Here is a 17,052-nt window from a genome sequence, read left to right as displayed (position 1 = left end):
CTCCACCAGGGCAAACACAACGGCGCCCCAAGTCGGCAGCTGCCCGCCGCACCCAGCCGCCAACCCGAAGCGCTGCCGCGTGCACCCCGACAGAAACCCACGCCCAGAACTCCGAAATGCACGGCACCGCGACAGGCAGAGTGGCGCTTCTGGTGTGCGACCTGCAGGCAAGTTTGTTATTTTGTTTCCAATGGAGAGACGTGCACATTAGGCAACGCGCTTGCACTTTTCCAGCTGGACCTAAGATTACAGGGAGCTTCTGTGTTTGCGAGAAATGCAAACGGCTGAAGTTTATGGTAGACGCAATAAAAAGTACACGTTTGCAAACAATAATTCTGATTAGAGCAATAATGTGGAGAATATTGATCTTGTGTTGAGCCCAATGAGCCTTACATCTGAAAATAGAGCAAGGGTGTTCCTTTAGTGATATCGCTTTGAATCACACGTTGAAAATGGCGGACGTGAAACAAGAGACTGAAGATGGTGACGTGCCTGTCAATCAATATTGGTGGGCGGGGGGACCGCACTACTACGTCAAGTTGCGGTTGGTCTGAAAAACGCTCAAATTGGTCCACTGTTTTTATGTTGTTCAATTGAAAAAAAAAGGACTGTGTGTGTTTATATTACCCCAATATGACAGTCTATACACTATACTTACACACATCTGTCCAAACAGCTTGAAAAGTAGATTTTTCACCATAGGTGCCCCCTTAAAGTTAAATACCAATAATATTTAATCAAATCATGTTAAAATAATATTTTATTTATTAAATATTTGAATTAATTACTTTTACATCTTACATTTAGTAATTTAGGAAACGCTATTGTACAAAGCGACTTATAATTGAGGAGGCATTCAGCGATTAAACAAGAGGAAATGCAGACAAGAAGTGTTAATTATACAATTAAAAAAGAATTGCTTTTTTGAGGGAGAGAGAGGGAGGGAGAGAGAGAGAGAGAGAGAGAGAGAGAGAGCAAGAGCAAGAGAGAGAGAGAGAGAGAGAGCAAGAGCAAGAGAGAGAGAGAGAGAGCGAGAGAGAGAGAGAGAGAGAGAGAGAGAGAGAGAGAGAGAGAGAGAGAGAGAGAGAGAGAGAGAGAGAGAGCAAGTGCTTTTTATAGGTGATTTTGCTACTTATCACCGGGTTTCTGGTGTTTTGGATGGGTTTTTACTTGTCGTTTGTCTGAGTGGGAAAGGGAAGATCATTCCACCAGAGAGGAACATTGAATGAAAAGGTTTTGGAAAATGACTTATAGCTATGAAAAGCTTATGGACTATGGTATGAAGATCTCTGTGAAGATTCTCTAAATGAAGGTTCTTGGAGGATTGAATAATATTTTATAAAAAGCAATGGCCATTATAAAGATGTCTAAGCAATTCAGATAGCAGTCAGCAATATATGCAGAATATAAATCTACTGTATATAAATATATATATTTTTTAGTATTTCTGAAGTTTGAACACTATATTCCTACCAATTGTTTTTTTTTTTTTTACATTGACATTCTTTAACACAAAAGCAATAGTCTTTGTATATTCCTAATGATTTTGCTCCTCGGTCATGACATCAACTGCGAGAAATTCTGAAGGTGTAGAGATATAGCAACTAACGCTGATATAAAAGATGAAAAGATGATGCACCAAGGACGCTTCCATCACCTGCATATGAAGCAATTTGTGCAGTGATTGATGGCCTGACTGCAGAGCGGTTGGCGTGTAGATGCTGAACGCTGCCGCTTGTGATCAAAGCATCCTAGGATGTGAAATCTAAGCAAAGGTTCTTCTATCAGCTCATCTCCATTCATCTCAAAATGCAGCCTTGATTCACTCAAAGGTCAGAAAACATCAATGAACGCTATTTGAAGGAATAACCGAAAGCCTGTGATCTAAATCTTGGTATGCTGGTTATTTCAAGCCAAGGTTAGAAACCATACAAGAGACAGACAAATAGACAGACAGAGAGAAAGTCCTAAGGGGGGCTGGGGAGAACACAGAAAATGCAACATTTAATACAGGAAATTTATTTAATATGATAAGCATTATTAGCATAGCTTAGGTAAATTCAAAATTTCTCCTGAAACAGTAACCACAGAAATTACCACAGAATGCATATCTCTTTTTAGACCATATTTCAGGGTTCCAACTTTTTGATGGACCCCAGATTTGGGACCTACAGAACATTTTAAAGCAGCATTAATTTCAAATCAAGCACTGTTGTTTTTCATACCCCAGCATATATAGCTGTAGGAGTCATGAATGTCCATGCTGGACGTCAATATCAAGTGTAAGTGAAATATTATGTTAAAAATATTTAAAAAATAGAGTAATTTTCCAAAATGTGTGCATGTGCCTTTAAAAACAAGTGCAAAATAATCATACTTAATTTGTCCAAAAAAAATAAAATAAATAAATAAATGAACTAATGCATTGCACACACCTTGCACAGCAAAGGGGCGTTGCCATAGACGGCTAAGTAGGGAAATAAAATGCATTTCAAACACTGCTATTTCCATGGATCTTGTTCTGTTTTACTATTTGGCCTCCCAAGGGAAGTGACATAAAGAGAGAAGTGCTTACAGTTTAAGTTTAATTATGTCCCAGAATATTCTAAAAAAGATATAGCCCTCTGTGCAAAGCATTTTACAAAGGACAGCTTGCACAATTGGTCGCAGTAAAGTGCTGGATTTAGCCAATGATAAAAGAAGAAACTGTGGATTATGAGCCACAACCTTTAAGTACTTATTTTTGTTCAAATTTACATGTAGCGTTCATTGTAGGCTATGTTGTAGTGTGTAGTAAGGACGTAAACAAAAATATAAACTAAAGAAAATACCACATGTTTTCATTTATTCCTTTTTCTGTATGTATGTTTCACTATTTATTTATTTACAAAAGTGTGTCGTTTTTAGTTTGTCCATGCTTCAGTATATTTTCATTTATTTATTCAGCATAAACATACTTTTTATAAATACCTGAAGTGCGTTTAATTTGTACTAGCCTTACAATGGTACAATGTCATTAGGATTGCATTTTTATGACATGGTTAAACCTCAGAATTTACGAAAACCAAAGTAGACCATTTTACCTGATATCTATTAAAAACAGAGACTTTAAAACCACTTTATAATGTACCCTTTCCTATACACACTAGTATGGGATGTTGAAATAAAATGAAATGCTGATGGGTTGACCACATTCCTCCTTTTACCAACAAAAAAAAAAAACATACATTCAGAAACATCTCGCAAGAGTCGCGTTTGCATGGGTTCAGCTGTGTCCTCTTTATTTTCTGTGTCTGACTCATAATGATACAACCTCTTTGACATTATTTACAGTCTGTGGCCGTTTAAGCATTTAAACCTTTGTTCTGACTATCCATAAATATAGTATGGCAAGAGGGGTATTTAAAACTAAAACAGCTTGCAAGAGAGGCATGATGGTTCCTGGTAACAAAAAGCCGATCCACCAAATTACAACGCATTAGGTTTGCTGACTAATCAGAGCTCTTTAAGGGTGGGGCTTATAGGAGGTACCAGGAAATATGTGGTCGTTTCCATGTTAGCTCAGTAGCTGTATAAAATGAAGGTAAGGTGCGTGAACAAATATTGTTTTTTTTTTTTCAAATGAATCATGAATGCACCCCATAAATACAATCAAACCTTAAAAAAAAAATTGTGGACTACCCCTTTAAAACTAACTAAAGCCATATTTCAACAGACCTTATAGTATGGTATGGTATTATGGTGTGGCGAGGCAGTGGCGCAGTAGGTAGTGCTGTCGCCTTACAGCAAGAAGGTCGCTGGTTCGAACCTCAGCTCAGTTGGCGTTTCTGTGTGGAGTTTGCATGTTCTGCCTGTATTCGCGTGGGTTTCCTCCAGGTGCTCCGGTTTCCCCCACAGTCCAAAGACATGCGGTACAGGTGAATTGGGTAGGCTAAATTGTCCATAGTGTGTGAGTGTGTGTGAATGTGTGTGTGGATGTTTCCGAGAGATGGGTTGCAGCTGGAACGGCATCCGCTGCGTAAAAACTAGCTGGATAAGTTGGCGGTTCACTCCGCTGTAGCGACCCCGGACTAATAAAGGGACTAAGCCGACAAGAAAATGAATGAATGGTATTATGGTGTATCCAGATTTTCATAAAATCAAGATAAAAAAAACACCAAACTAAACATTAACATTAAAAAATTAAGTAGACCATAATATTAATAAACAAACCATAAATAAATCCAATTATAAAAAATAATTATCTCGGTTGTGTAGCCAATACTGGTTCATAAACAAATACAAAACAAGGTAATACAGTGATTTTTGTCCACAACATTAATTTGCCCAAAACAATATAAAATGGATAAAATAAGATCATGTGATAAATGTTATAAAATTATCATAAAAAAAAAATGTTCCACAAACAAATTATTGGAAAAAAATATATTTTGAAAAGGCCAAAACTTCAAGAAGGACATATTTTATATGTTCTTTTTTAAATTCATTTTATTTTTATGTTTTATTTTAGGAGAAGTGGGACTTTATATTTTGGGGACACAACAAATTGAAAAACTACAGACTACTGTGCTAGGTGATGTTTTATCAAAACCAAAACGCACACAAAAAAAAGACACCAAAGGTCTCATTCATGAAAAGTGCCACAAGATACTGTAGAATGCAGGACTATGGTACAGTTTGTCCACTCAGTGTCATATAGAGTGATGGGATGAATGGGGGTCATAAAATGAAAAAGCGTTGGACTCATCCCTAACGTGAGCTCTACCTACTGCTCTCTGCTCTCCCAGACTACTTTGCAGCTCACAGGCTCTACACAAAAGGCCCTTTATGATGTGCACCTGACATGCAGCGAAGAGCAGCGTTCCCACAGAGATTGGCTTCACTGCTCCACCTCTCCTCTCGCTTTCTCCTCTCCCAAGCTCTGTGTCCCCAGTCTGGGGAGTGAGCGCTACCTGGCAGGTCTCCGGTTGCTCCACCAAAAGGGGATTTGGGGAAAGATCTATCTCTGGGTCCATCTAATTTGTGCCAAATAAGTCAGTCATTTGACCAAAAGAGGCCCAATAGTTTAAAGAGATCAGTCAAGGATTGTACATAATCTGAAGGATGTCAAATTGTTCACAGTCAAGAAAATAAAGGGCCCTATCATACACCCGATGCAAGAACGTGTTGATTTGTTGATATTTTTAGACCAGTGCAACCCTAATTTTCACGTTTTGCGCCACCTATAGCAAGTCAATCTGAGCCACTTTGTGGTCTCATGGGTGTTCCATTCTAAAAAAAGAGATGGGTTAAGACGCATTGTTGGCGTGTTGCTATTTTGTGGAACTGAAATAGACTGTACCATTGACCAACTAAAAGGTGGTCTAAAGTCCATATTTTTTGTCCACACTTCAATATTATTGAGCATTTATTTGCTTTCTGTAAATTGAACTGAATTTAGAAATAGTTTTGAAGTTCTTTGCTCTTACCAAACTAAATTAATTATGTAGACTAATGAATGTCTTCAGTGGAGTGTGTACAACACCATTTCCTTACTCCACGAAAGTAAAGGAGTAAAGAGTATAAGTAAACTGGCCAAATGGAGGAGACTCGTTCTTTATCGTTGCGCTGCAGATGGTCTGTTTAACTGTTTTCTCACTAGTGAAGCATTCAGTTTTTCCACTTACAAAGTCTGCCATGTAAACAGCAAATGTGCCATGGCGCGACCAACTGACTCTTGAAAGAAATGGGAGGTAAGATTCTGATTGGTTTAATGCAAAATATGCTCAAGCACACCCATAATCAATAACAGAATAAGCACAATCCTATTCGACTATGCGCCAAGGTGCAAAGCATACTTTTTTGTCCTTAAAATAGCGGGATTCTGTGAATTTGAACATGCTTAGGAATGCTTTTGCACCATGTGCTTTAGACTTTGCACTTAGATTGATAAAAAAAGAGCTCAAAATGTTTTGTTCTCTTTTGTTCAAAATTTATTTTTGACTTGATTAAAAATGGTCTTTTTAAAGTGGAACAGAAAAAAAATAAATTTGAATTCTGAGGGTCGCCTACCTGCGCCTTCGGGTCGGGGATAGGTCTCTCACTGTGGTACGTGCCTACAGGCCAAACACCAGTGCAGAGTACCCGGCCTTCTTGGAGTCCTTGGGAGGGGTGCTGGAAGGTGCCCAGACTGAGGACTCTATTGTTCTACTGGGGGACTTCAATGCCCACATGGGTAATGACAGTGATACCTGGAGAGGCGTGATTGGGAGGAAGGGCCTCCCTGATCTGAACCCGAGTGGTGTTTTGTTATTGGACTTCTGTGCTAATCACAGTTTGTCTATAACGAACACCATGTTTAAGCATAAGGGTGTCCATCAGTGCACATGGCACCAGGAGACCCTAGGGCGGAGGTCAAGGATCAACTTTGTGGTTTTATTATCTGATCTCCAACCGTATGTCTTGGACACTCGGGTAAGGAGAGGGGCAGAGTTGTCAACTGATCACCACCTAGTAGTGAGTTGGATCCGCTGGCATGGAGGAAAGCTGGACAGACCTGGTAGGCCTAAGCCTATTGTGAGGGTCCTCTGGGAACGTCTTGCTGAACCCCAAGTCAGAGGGATTTTCAATTCTCACCTCCTGAAGAGCTTTGACCAGATCCCGAGGGAGGCTGGAGACATGGAGACTGAGTGATCCATGTTCTCCAACTCCATTGTTAATGTGGCTGTGAGAAGCTGTGGTTGTAAGGTCTGTGGTGCCTGTCGGGGCGGCAATCCACGAACCCGGTGGTGGATATCAAAAGGGATGCCGTCAAGCTGAAGAAGGAGTCCTACAGAGCTTGGTTGGCTTGCAGGACTCCCAAAACAGCTGATGGGTATCGACAGGCCAAGCTTGCTGCAGCCCAGGCGGTTGCGGAAGCAAAAACTCGGGCCTGGGAAGAGTTTGGGGAGACCATGGAGGAAGACTATCGGTCGGCCCTAAAGAGATTCGGGCAAACTGTCCGGCGCCTCAAGAAGGGAAAGCATCTTCACATCGAGGGGAAGTGGGGAGCTGTTGACCTCAACTGGGTATGTTGTCGGGCGGCGGAAGGAATACTTTGAGGATCTCCTTAACCCCACCAACATGTCTTTCATAGAGGAAGCAGAGACTGGGGATGCAGGGGTGGACTCGCCCATCACCCTAGCTGAGGTCAGTGAGGAAGTTTGCAAGCTCTGCAGTGGCAAAGCAGGGGGTTGGATGAGATTCACCCTGTGTATCTTAGGTCTCTGGATGTTGTGGGTCTGTCGTTGCTGACATGTCTTTACAACATCGCATGGAGGTCAGGGACAGTACCTTTGGACTGGGCAACTGGGGTGGTGGTTCCCATTTTTAAGAAGGGGGACTGGACGGTGTGCTCTAACTATAGGGGGATCACACTCCTCAGCCTCCCGGGGAAGGTCTATGCCAGGGTACTGGAGAGGAGGATGCGGTCAATGGTTGAACCTAGGATCCAGGAGGATCAATGCGGTTTTCGACTGGGCAGTGGTACACTGGACCAGCTCTATACCCTCACCAGGGTGCTCGAGGGTTCATGGGAGTATGCTCAACCAGTCCACATGTGTTTTGTGGACTTGGAGAAGGCATTCGATCGTGTCCTTCGCGGCATTCTGTGGAGGGTACTTGGGGAGTATGGGGTCAGAGGCGATCTGTTGAGGGCTGTCTTGTCCCTGTATGAACAGAGTAGGAGTCTGGTTCGCATTGCCGGCAATAAGTCAGATTTGTTTCCAGTGCATGTTGGACTCAGGGCTGCCACTTTTCACTAATTCTATGCATAATTTTTATGGACAGAATTTCAAGGCACAGCCTTGGGCTGGAGGGGGTCCGGTTTGGGGAACACAGGATTTCATCTCTGTTATTCGCTGACGATGTTGTTCTGTTGGCTTCATCAGACATGGACCTTCAGCATGCACTGGGGCGGTTTGCTGCCGAGTGTGACACGGCTGGGATGACAATTAGAACCCCTAAGACCGAGGCCATGGTGCTCCACCGGAAAAAGGTGGTTTGCCATCTCCAGGTTGGAGGAAAGTCCTTACCCCAGGTGGAGGAGTTTAAGTATCTCTGGGTTTTGTTCAAAGGGATGGATGAGTAAGGGGAAAGATGGAATATGAGATTGACAGGCGGATTGGTGCAGCAGCAGCAGTAAAGCGGTCGATGTACCGGTCAGTTGTGGTGAAGGAGGAGCTGAGCTGAAAGGCAAAGCTCTCAATTTACTGGTCAATCTACGTTCCCACTCTCACCTATGGTCATGAGCTTTGAATCATGACCGAAAGGACAAGATCTCAGATACAAGCGGCCGAAATGAGTTTCCTTCGAAGGGTGGCAGGGCGCACTCTTATGGATAGGGTGAGGAGTTCTGACACCCGGGAGGAGCTCAGAGTAGAGTCGCTGCTCCTCCACATCGAGAGAAGCCAGCTGAGGTGGCTCGGCATCTGTTTCGGATGCCTCTTGGACGCCTACCTAGGGAGGTGTTCCAGTCTAGGGTTTTCTCCTAAGACTGCTGCCCCCGCGACCCGGCCCCGGAAAAGCGGCAGAAGATGAATGAATGAATCAAATTAATTTAATCCATTTTGGCATTAGGCTATAATTAAAAAAAATGTGGAAAAAGTGAAGCGCTATGAATACTTTCTGGATGCACTGTATGTGGGTGATTTGATGCAGTGCTGGAGATGCAGACCACCTTCAAATACCATAATGCTTTTTGATGCCATATTTACTTAAATAGCCAGTTATGCATTACGACATGAGATTAAGAAACTTGAATACTCTCACATGGAAAATCTGCTCTAAAGATAAAACTAAATAAATTGCAAAATGGAAATGGAAATTTAAAGCCTGTAAAGAGGGTGTAAAACAAATGTTCAGAGTTATTGCATATAATTTAAATAGCCCATATTATGGGTTTTTGAAAATGCCCTTCCATGTAGTGTGTAACACAGCTCTAAGTGAAGTAAAGTATCCAGCTAAGGCTTATATCTGTAAGAGTACAGTGTTTAAAACGGTTGATTCATCTATAAAAGAGTCGTCTCATAGTGCTTCAACCGAGTCGCCTTGATACAGAGTCATTAGGTGTTTCGCCATGACGTACTAACGACGCCAAGTTATTCACGTGCACGCGCAAACCCGGGATTTGAAACCTGCGGCCCCGCCCTCTAACACAGAAACCCAGACTCACACACACCCACAAACACACACACACAAATATGCCTGTCGATTAAAGTCACACTGCAGATGGATATTATCGAGTCTCTACCCAAAAAAGAAACCTAAGCATTATAACCAAGCAGTTGGAAACTACTGGAAACTTCTGGAAACTACATGCTACAAAAAATACTTCATCAGCGTTTGTTAAAGGAAGGATCAGTAAAGAGTAACTTCCTGATGGACGTCATGATGGGTTTCTTCCTCCATTTCTCAAGTGTAAGTACGTGCGATTAAAGTTGTTGCCTCGTTGACTCTAGCTTGCAAATGTATTTAGTTGTGATTTGTTACTTGTAACCGCGTGTACTGTATCAGGTTAACTCACTATATTCTCATATCACGTGCAAAGTCACGTTAATAACGCGACACATGCTGCTTTGTGTACGGAGCTCCGTGGAGGAGGGTAGTGTGTGTGTGCGTGTGTTGTGCATGTGCGCACGCTGTTGTCCGGAGGTATGTGTGTGTGTTTGTGTGTGTGTGCGCGCGTTGTCGTCCAGAGGTGTGGGTGTGTTTTTGTTTGTGCGCGCGCGCAAAGACGAGGGCAATATGTGTGTGTGTGTGTGTGTGTGTGTCTGTGAAAAGAGCAGAGTGAGACAAGCTAGAAGATATCCTCAGCAGTTCTTGAGAGTTTTTGCTCAATAAAATAGTCCATCGTCTGTATTTACATTGACCCACTGGCAGCTAAAATCCACGCCTACAATATCGAGTGTGTATGAACTGTGATTACTTTTATATAGCTGATTAGCTGTTGGGGATTTCACTCTCTCACTGAAGGCAGTCGACCAATCGCAACAGACTGTCATCGGTCCAATCAGCGCAGATTAGCTTCGCGCTAAGGAGGGGTTTGGGAACAAATTAATCACTGGACGATTCATACAGGAGTCGCTGGAATAATTAGGTAAAAATAAATGCAGATTATACGACCATGAAAATGTTTTTTGACCTTGCATGCATATTAGACTGTTGTTGGAGACCCTTACAACCAAGATATGACCCTATTTCATGTATAATATGGGCTCTTTAACCAATCTTTTCATTTACTACTAATTGTATGTCATTATGCTCACATGGCTGACAACTGAACATCACTCAGATGATACCATCACACTGCTATATTTCAGTCAACCAGTCACTACATTCCTGATCACAGTTTCAAGATCAACATATCTTGTCCTTCACAACAAACACAAGCACACAAACTAATGTCAGATCAATTTACCTAGATATTTATCTCATTCCCAAAATAGTTTTAAGCACCAATTTAGCCAGAGATCAGTTATCACAATTAAAAGATCCAGGATTTGCCACATCACCTTAGATTGTGTAAGATGAGTATAAAGAAGGGATCCCTGTTAAAGTTCAAGCCAAGCAGTAGAATATGGAAGAAAAGTGATACAGGTGACTTTGAATATGGCATAGCACTGTTTAATTAGTATTGTTAACCATGTCCATGTGTACCAACCATGTGATGCTACTTCTAGAAGGATAGCATACCATCTCACAAAATCTCAAACTGACAATAAATTTACTGTACTCAAATGGCCTACAGATCTGAATCAACAATGGCTCATTGGGATGTGGAAGAATCTTGGATGTGCAGAAAATGTGTGATGCCATAATGTCAATATAGACTAAAATCCCAGAAAGAAGGTTTCTAGGACCTTGTTGAATCTATAAAACAAAGAATGAGGTCCAAAACAAAATTGGTAGGGTAAACAGAATAAATTGGCCAAGGAGGATATTTAGGACCATTTAGGTCTAATGAATGTGAACTGCACAACATCTTAATCCTGAGAACGTCTGAGGAGGTTACAGAGAATGTGGGCACAAACTGTGAAACTTAACTGCAAAACTAAAGATAAAGACAACAAAAGACTAAGAGAGTGCATATGTTGTGCATTACTCAAACAACTCCATTATTTCTGCCCTACTTCCATCACATGTGGCCAGAGACAACAGGGAATTCAATAGCAAACAAAGATTTTTCTCTCCAACCCTTTCTGAACCAACACCACTTCCAAAAAAAAAAAAAAAAAAAGCTAAAATACTAATGCCCTATCTCAATTTCAACCTCTGGCCAAATTCCATCAATCACATTTCTTTACTCTTGAGGGCCTTATGTCTAGTGGGGCCCAAAAAGAGCTAAAGAGTTTAATGAACCAATTTCAACTCAAAGTTTACTCCAAGAACACTCAAGACAGCATGTGCTAGTTCCTTTTTTAATATGTTACAAGGCACAGGCATATCTGTCCATTGACTTCTCAGTTAAGAGTTTCTAGATCAGAATCAGTCTTTGGAAAGAAACAACCGTACAAATAACCACACGTCAATGAGTACCACATCTGTAGTGTAGCACAACTGCTTCAGGAAACTGATTGAACATGGGTTCTTGTTGTGGCTTTTCCAAACTGTTGCAGGTGTTTCTGTTGCTCCAATGCCAATGAAACTGGCCTCATAGGGGTTTTCATAACAGCTCTGTCAAGACCAAATTGAATCAGCGAGTAAGCAGACCTGGTCTGATTTAAACATGTCCTTTGGCACTGTGGATAGCATGTCTGCTCCTCCGATTAGAACCAGTTAGGAGTTTGCCAATGAGCACACACTATTTTGCAGGAGACCATCAGCCAACAAACATATAAAAGTCTGGAATCTGCCTGTCAGCACTAAAGACGCAGCTCAGCGGTTTTGTTTTGCTTTCGGTACGTTCAGGTTTTCATTACCAACCCACATCGCTCGGCGCATTGTCTCAACGAAACGTGTGTTTCCTGCTTTCCTCCATTACACACTCAAATCCCCCCTGACAGGAGACGCTAAGGAATGGGGGATAACATCAGGATTCTTATCAGGGTATTGGAGGGTTTAGACGTGGAGTGATTCACACAGGCAGGTCGGCTCATCCCTCGCAGCTGGCCCTTTAAGTGAAACCTGCTGTTTTCCACCCGTGTTTACGTTTGGCTGCCTCTCTCTTCTTCATTGGGTTTCAGACTACAGGAAAGCTCTGAGCGAAAACAAAGGCTTTTTCAAAGGCAACCTCAGCAGGTTAAGATAAAATGTTTTTACTGGTCAATATGAAAAGCACCTGCTGCTAAATTAAGTGGGGCGGCTGAGGGTGGGGTATCAGAGGGGCCTGGCATGTTTTTTGTTAAACTCTGGAAGGGATTGAGGAAATGCATGCATGAGCGAGAAGGGTACAATTAATCGATTTTACAGATAGTAAAAAAGTGCCGGTCACAGCATTCCGTTTAGGTCTCTTCCTGCTTCTATTTGAGCTTTTTTGCAGGGTTTATCTTTACACCTTTGTTTACAATGCTTTTTAGTCCTTTGGATTATAAACATGTAAGGGACACAATTCTGCTTATACTTGCTTTTTAAATGTATCATTTTTCCAAACTTCCAGGTCTTTTTGAAGGGTTGGTGTCCCCTTTATTTCATATCATTTCTATGTTGAGAGATGTATTCACAGAACTTCTAAATTAAAAATACAACTTCCAACAAATTAAATCACTTTTTTCATTAATTTCACAAACAAAAAACCTACAAAACAGTTAAAAAAAAGTTTTTTACTGTAGCTTTGGATCACACTACAAACAAATAAGATTCATTAAATTAAAAGCATTCGTTAAGGTTCACACTTCAATGTCACTTGTTTGAAACCTATTTGAGTTTGTTGAACACAAACGCAGAAGATATATTGGTAAATGCTGAACCCATTAACTTCCTTTTTCCTACTAAGGGACTCAATGAATCGCAACAACCATAATTCTTCTAAATATTGCCTTTTGTGAGAAACTAAAAATGTTTACATGAGGGTAAGTACATGTTAAGGTCATTTTCATTTTTGAATGAACAACACTTTTAAAATGTATTTACTACAAATGCATAATTAAAACAAACTTGTTTTCTGAAAAAATTATCTGGAAGACTTTTTCTGGAAATGTAAATTTTTTCATTTTATTATTTCATTTTATGTATAGGGATAAATCGATATGGATTTTCTGGCCAGTATCGATAACCGATAACTCTTCAGGCTTGGAGGCCAATAGCCGATATATTTAGGTCGATAATTATAAATATTTCAAAATGTTATATTTTTATACAGCAAACTTCATAAAAGATTGAACTGCTCTTATGAACTGAATAGTCTGTACTCAAAGCAAAAAAGCTATAATTTTAAAATTGCACAATTATATAGGCCTATATTCATGATTTCACATAGATCAGCATGCCAAAAATAAATTATTTCCTTTTCTTTACACAGCACTTGACTGTTGCATAAAAATAATAGGTTAAATAATAAAATGGGATTTAATCAACACACAAGTTAAATATATTTTAAATAATATGAAAATTAAAGAGCTAAAGACAGAAACCAACTCAAATTTTCTTGAATAAAACGTTTTGCAGTAATGTACATATCTACAATTATGTAATGTCCAAAAAAGCCTTTTTTTAGAAGTGTTTTGACAGTTCAGAGCCACCGTACAAGCGAAAAGCTAAATACAGATAGCATTACTTTAGAAAATGCAGCATAGATTCATTCTATTTGGCGTTTTAATTTCTTTTGAACAGATGTAGCTGCTTGTCAATCAGACAAACACTTCCATGTTTGTTCTTGCTGTCAATTGGGGACAAATGATTGATGAAAAGTTTATAATAATCTGCTGTGAGTTTCACTCAACTGCCGTTGCAGATTTTCCCTCAGAGTCCGATTTTGACAAAATACCTGATCATTGAGCACAGATGACTTTATGACAAACACAGAGCAGAATATAAAGACAGAATGTGCGGAGAGTTGAGAGCCCCTATGCTTGATTCAGTGACCGATGCACCTCTCCCCTGTGCTGCTGTGAAGGCTGTCAGGTGTGTGTGTGTGTGTGTGTGTGTGTGTGTGTGTATGTGGTGACAGCTCTCACGCGTGCTCCTTATAATCGATATAAATATTCTGATCAAACTGGATACAATCTTACATCAACAACACATGGCAAGCAATGTGTTGAAAATAACAAATAATCATATCAGATTAAAAACAACCCAAAAAGTTGTTTAGCATGTGTGCATTGCTGCTGTTATGTTAAGAAAAGAGGGGCGTTTTCAGCGATGTTCCCTCTTTTGTGACTGATTTTGTTGTACCACACAGATAGTAATTAATGATTGGACCAAGTTACATGTGCCATAAAACTAATATTATTCAGCCCTGGAGTAATAAGTGAATCTCCCCTGCTATCTCTAACACAACAAAGTAAAAGAGCAGGAAAGGTTTACATATGTAATTTTTTTTTCTTGAGGTGATTTAAAGCAAAATACACAATGACATTCAATTAAACATATCTACAATGATAAGAAACATGGTTAACTACTGAGTTATTAACGCATAGCAACACTACATGAAGAAAGGACAGACTATGAAGCAATAAACAATGTGACTGTGAGGAGAGATCCATTTTAGTGCACAGTAGTGATGGGTCGTTCTTGAACGATTAGTTCACTTTGAACTACGAGTCCTCTCAGGGAGTGATTCGTTCATCCGCGCGTGCGCACATTTGTGCAGGTAGTATCGTTAATTTCAAGTCTTCATCACATTGGCAGAAGCCAATCATATGCGTTTAGAGCCAGAAAAAAAAAATTAATCCGCTCACCTCTCGAGTCCTCTATCGGGTCTGGGTCACTCGTTCAACACAAGCCAATCATATGCGTTTAGAGCCGGAAAAAGTTTTGATCCGTTCATCTCTCGAGTCCTCTATTGGGTCTGAGTCACTCGTTCATCACGGGCCAATCATATGCGTTTAGAGCCGGAAAAGGAATAGATCTGTTTATCGCGAGTCATCTATCTGGTCTGAGTCACTCGCTCCTCACGGGCCAATCATACGCGTTTAGAGCCGGAAAAAGAATTGAAACGTGCATCTTTCGAGTCTGAGTCATTCTATCACGTGATGAACGAACGATCATGGCTCCTATCGGCATAGACTGTGCATTGATTAAGATTATATGTGACTGTCAGTGTAACGTGAATGAACCCCTGACATTTGAAGACATGACGAGGTGAGCTGAGCAAAGAGACAAAAATGCCTTCATAGACAAAAGAGCAGGTTAACATTGAATTATTATTTTTTCCTTCTTATATTCTATTTATGACTTATTTGCCATGCAATCAACCTTTTGGGCTAGTTGTAAATGTGTTTGGAAGCAATTCGTAACATTTGAATAATATTTTGGCAAATTGAACCAAATGAACGAAATGACTCAAAAAAAGATTCGTTCATCTTGATGAACGAGACTCAAAGATCCGAGTCAGTAAAATCCGAAAGATCTGAACTTCCCATCACTAGTGCACAGGACAAGTCTGAACAAGTTCCGCCCACATATGCGCGAGGCAGGCAGTTCTTTACAATTACACAATATATTGGCTTAAAGATATTGGCCTAATTTAGATATCGGATCCATAACGATAATCTTAAAAATAGCATTTATCGGCTATTATATATATATATATACACACACACACACACACACACACACACACACACACACACACACACACATATATATATATATATATATATATATATATATATATTAATAACCCAAATAATTATTATTATCTTGATTCGTAAGTATTTTATTCTGCATGTTTGCCTTAAACTTATCAAAAAAGACTGCTTTTATGCAAGACAAAAACCATTCCAAATACACCAAATGCTCTTTAAAAAGTTATATTTGTCCAATTATGAAAAAAGACAGAAAAACAAAAAACACTACAAAATGCTTTTTAATAACCAAATCAGCATTTTAAAATACATTTTAAGAATCATATGACACTAATATTTAATAATTTGATAATATTTTGTGGCCCAAGGAGAAACAGGGCTGTGGAAGATGAATCATCTAAAAACAGGTTGTTATCCTCTGCCTGTAATGGTATACAGAGAGGAAAAGGGAAATATTACAGCAAAAAATGACTTCCCTGGCCTGCAGGAATAGCAATGACAAAAGCAAGCACTTCCACATTTCCTTAGTTTCGTCCAGATGGATGGACAGCACAAGCCAAGCAGATGATGTTATGAAATTTGGCAGACCTAACAGTGGACAGTGAGAAAGAGAGAGGTAAACAAATATGCAAAATCACTTCATTTATTCTGTACCTGGAAGCCTTGAATGTGAGCCAAGTACTCCAGCTGTTGGGAAGGCTGGATGGAGCCACAGGCCAAAGCAGGTGCTTTTCCCTTTAGGACGAGGGCTTCAGCGGTGGGTGACGTCCCGCTCAGCAGCAGCTCCTTCGCGATGGTTGCAGTGTTGCCCACCGATGGGGTGCAGAATGGCCCTGCTGACCCTTGGCCAATCTCTTTGGCTGTTGGGAAGTTTCCAGGAGCACCGGGGACTCCTTTGTTGCGACTTGCTTCCATTTCTTGATACACGTCCGGGGAAAGGTGAAGAATTCCTTTTTGTGCTACAATAAAAAAGTCATGCATATTATCATTCATTATTTTCATCAACTTCTGATACGTATATTATATTTATAAAAATTCTTATTCTATTTATTATATATTCTTATTTAATTTATTTAATTCATCAAAGAAACAGAAAATGGAACATGGTTTTCAATAATAGCAATACAATAAAAAACACACACATATATATATATATATATATATATATATATATATATATATATATATATATATATATATATATATATATATATATATATATATATTGTTATTAGATATAAAATATGAAACAAATATATAAAATCTGAATTATTTATAGTAAAAAAATTGCTAGTTTTTTATTGTATTATGATGATGTGTACATCTAAACATTTTAATAAAAATGAAATCA

The 17,052-nt window shown here is 39.8% G+C and overlaps 1 protein-coding gene across 7 annotated transcripts in view; it reads right to left on the bottom strand.

Annotated features, from left to right (window-relative positions):
• The window catches only part of stau2 (staufen double-stranded RNA binding protein 2), a 223,198-nt gene that overhangs the window by 82,656 nt on the left and 123,490 nt on the right, over nucleotides 1-17,052 (bottom strand). For all 7 annotated transcript variants that reach the window (XR_015524346.1, XM_087308326.1, XM_087308327.1 and 4 more), the window contains 1 exon segment: nucleotides 16,356-16,660. Coding sequence is in view for 6 of the 7 variants with exons in the window: in XM_087308326.1 (XP_087164452.1) it covers nucleotides 16,356-16,660 (305 nt within the window). In the remaining variant the exon portion in view is untranslated.

The sequence above is a fragment of the Danio rerio genome, chromosome 24 (genome assembly GCF_052040795.2).
Source record: "Danio rerio strain M-AB ecotype USA chromosome 24, GRCz13ab, whole genome shotgun sequence".
Taxonomy (NCBI): Eukaryota; Metazoa; Chordata; class Actinopteri; order Cypriniformes; family Danionidae; genus Danio; species Danio rerio.
The sequence above is the reverse complement of the archived record's forward strand: the minus strand, read 5'-3'. Positions and strand labels throughout refer to the sequence as shown.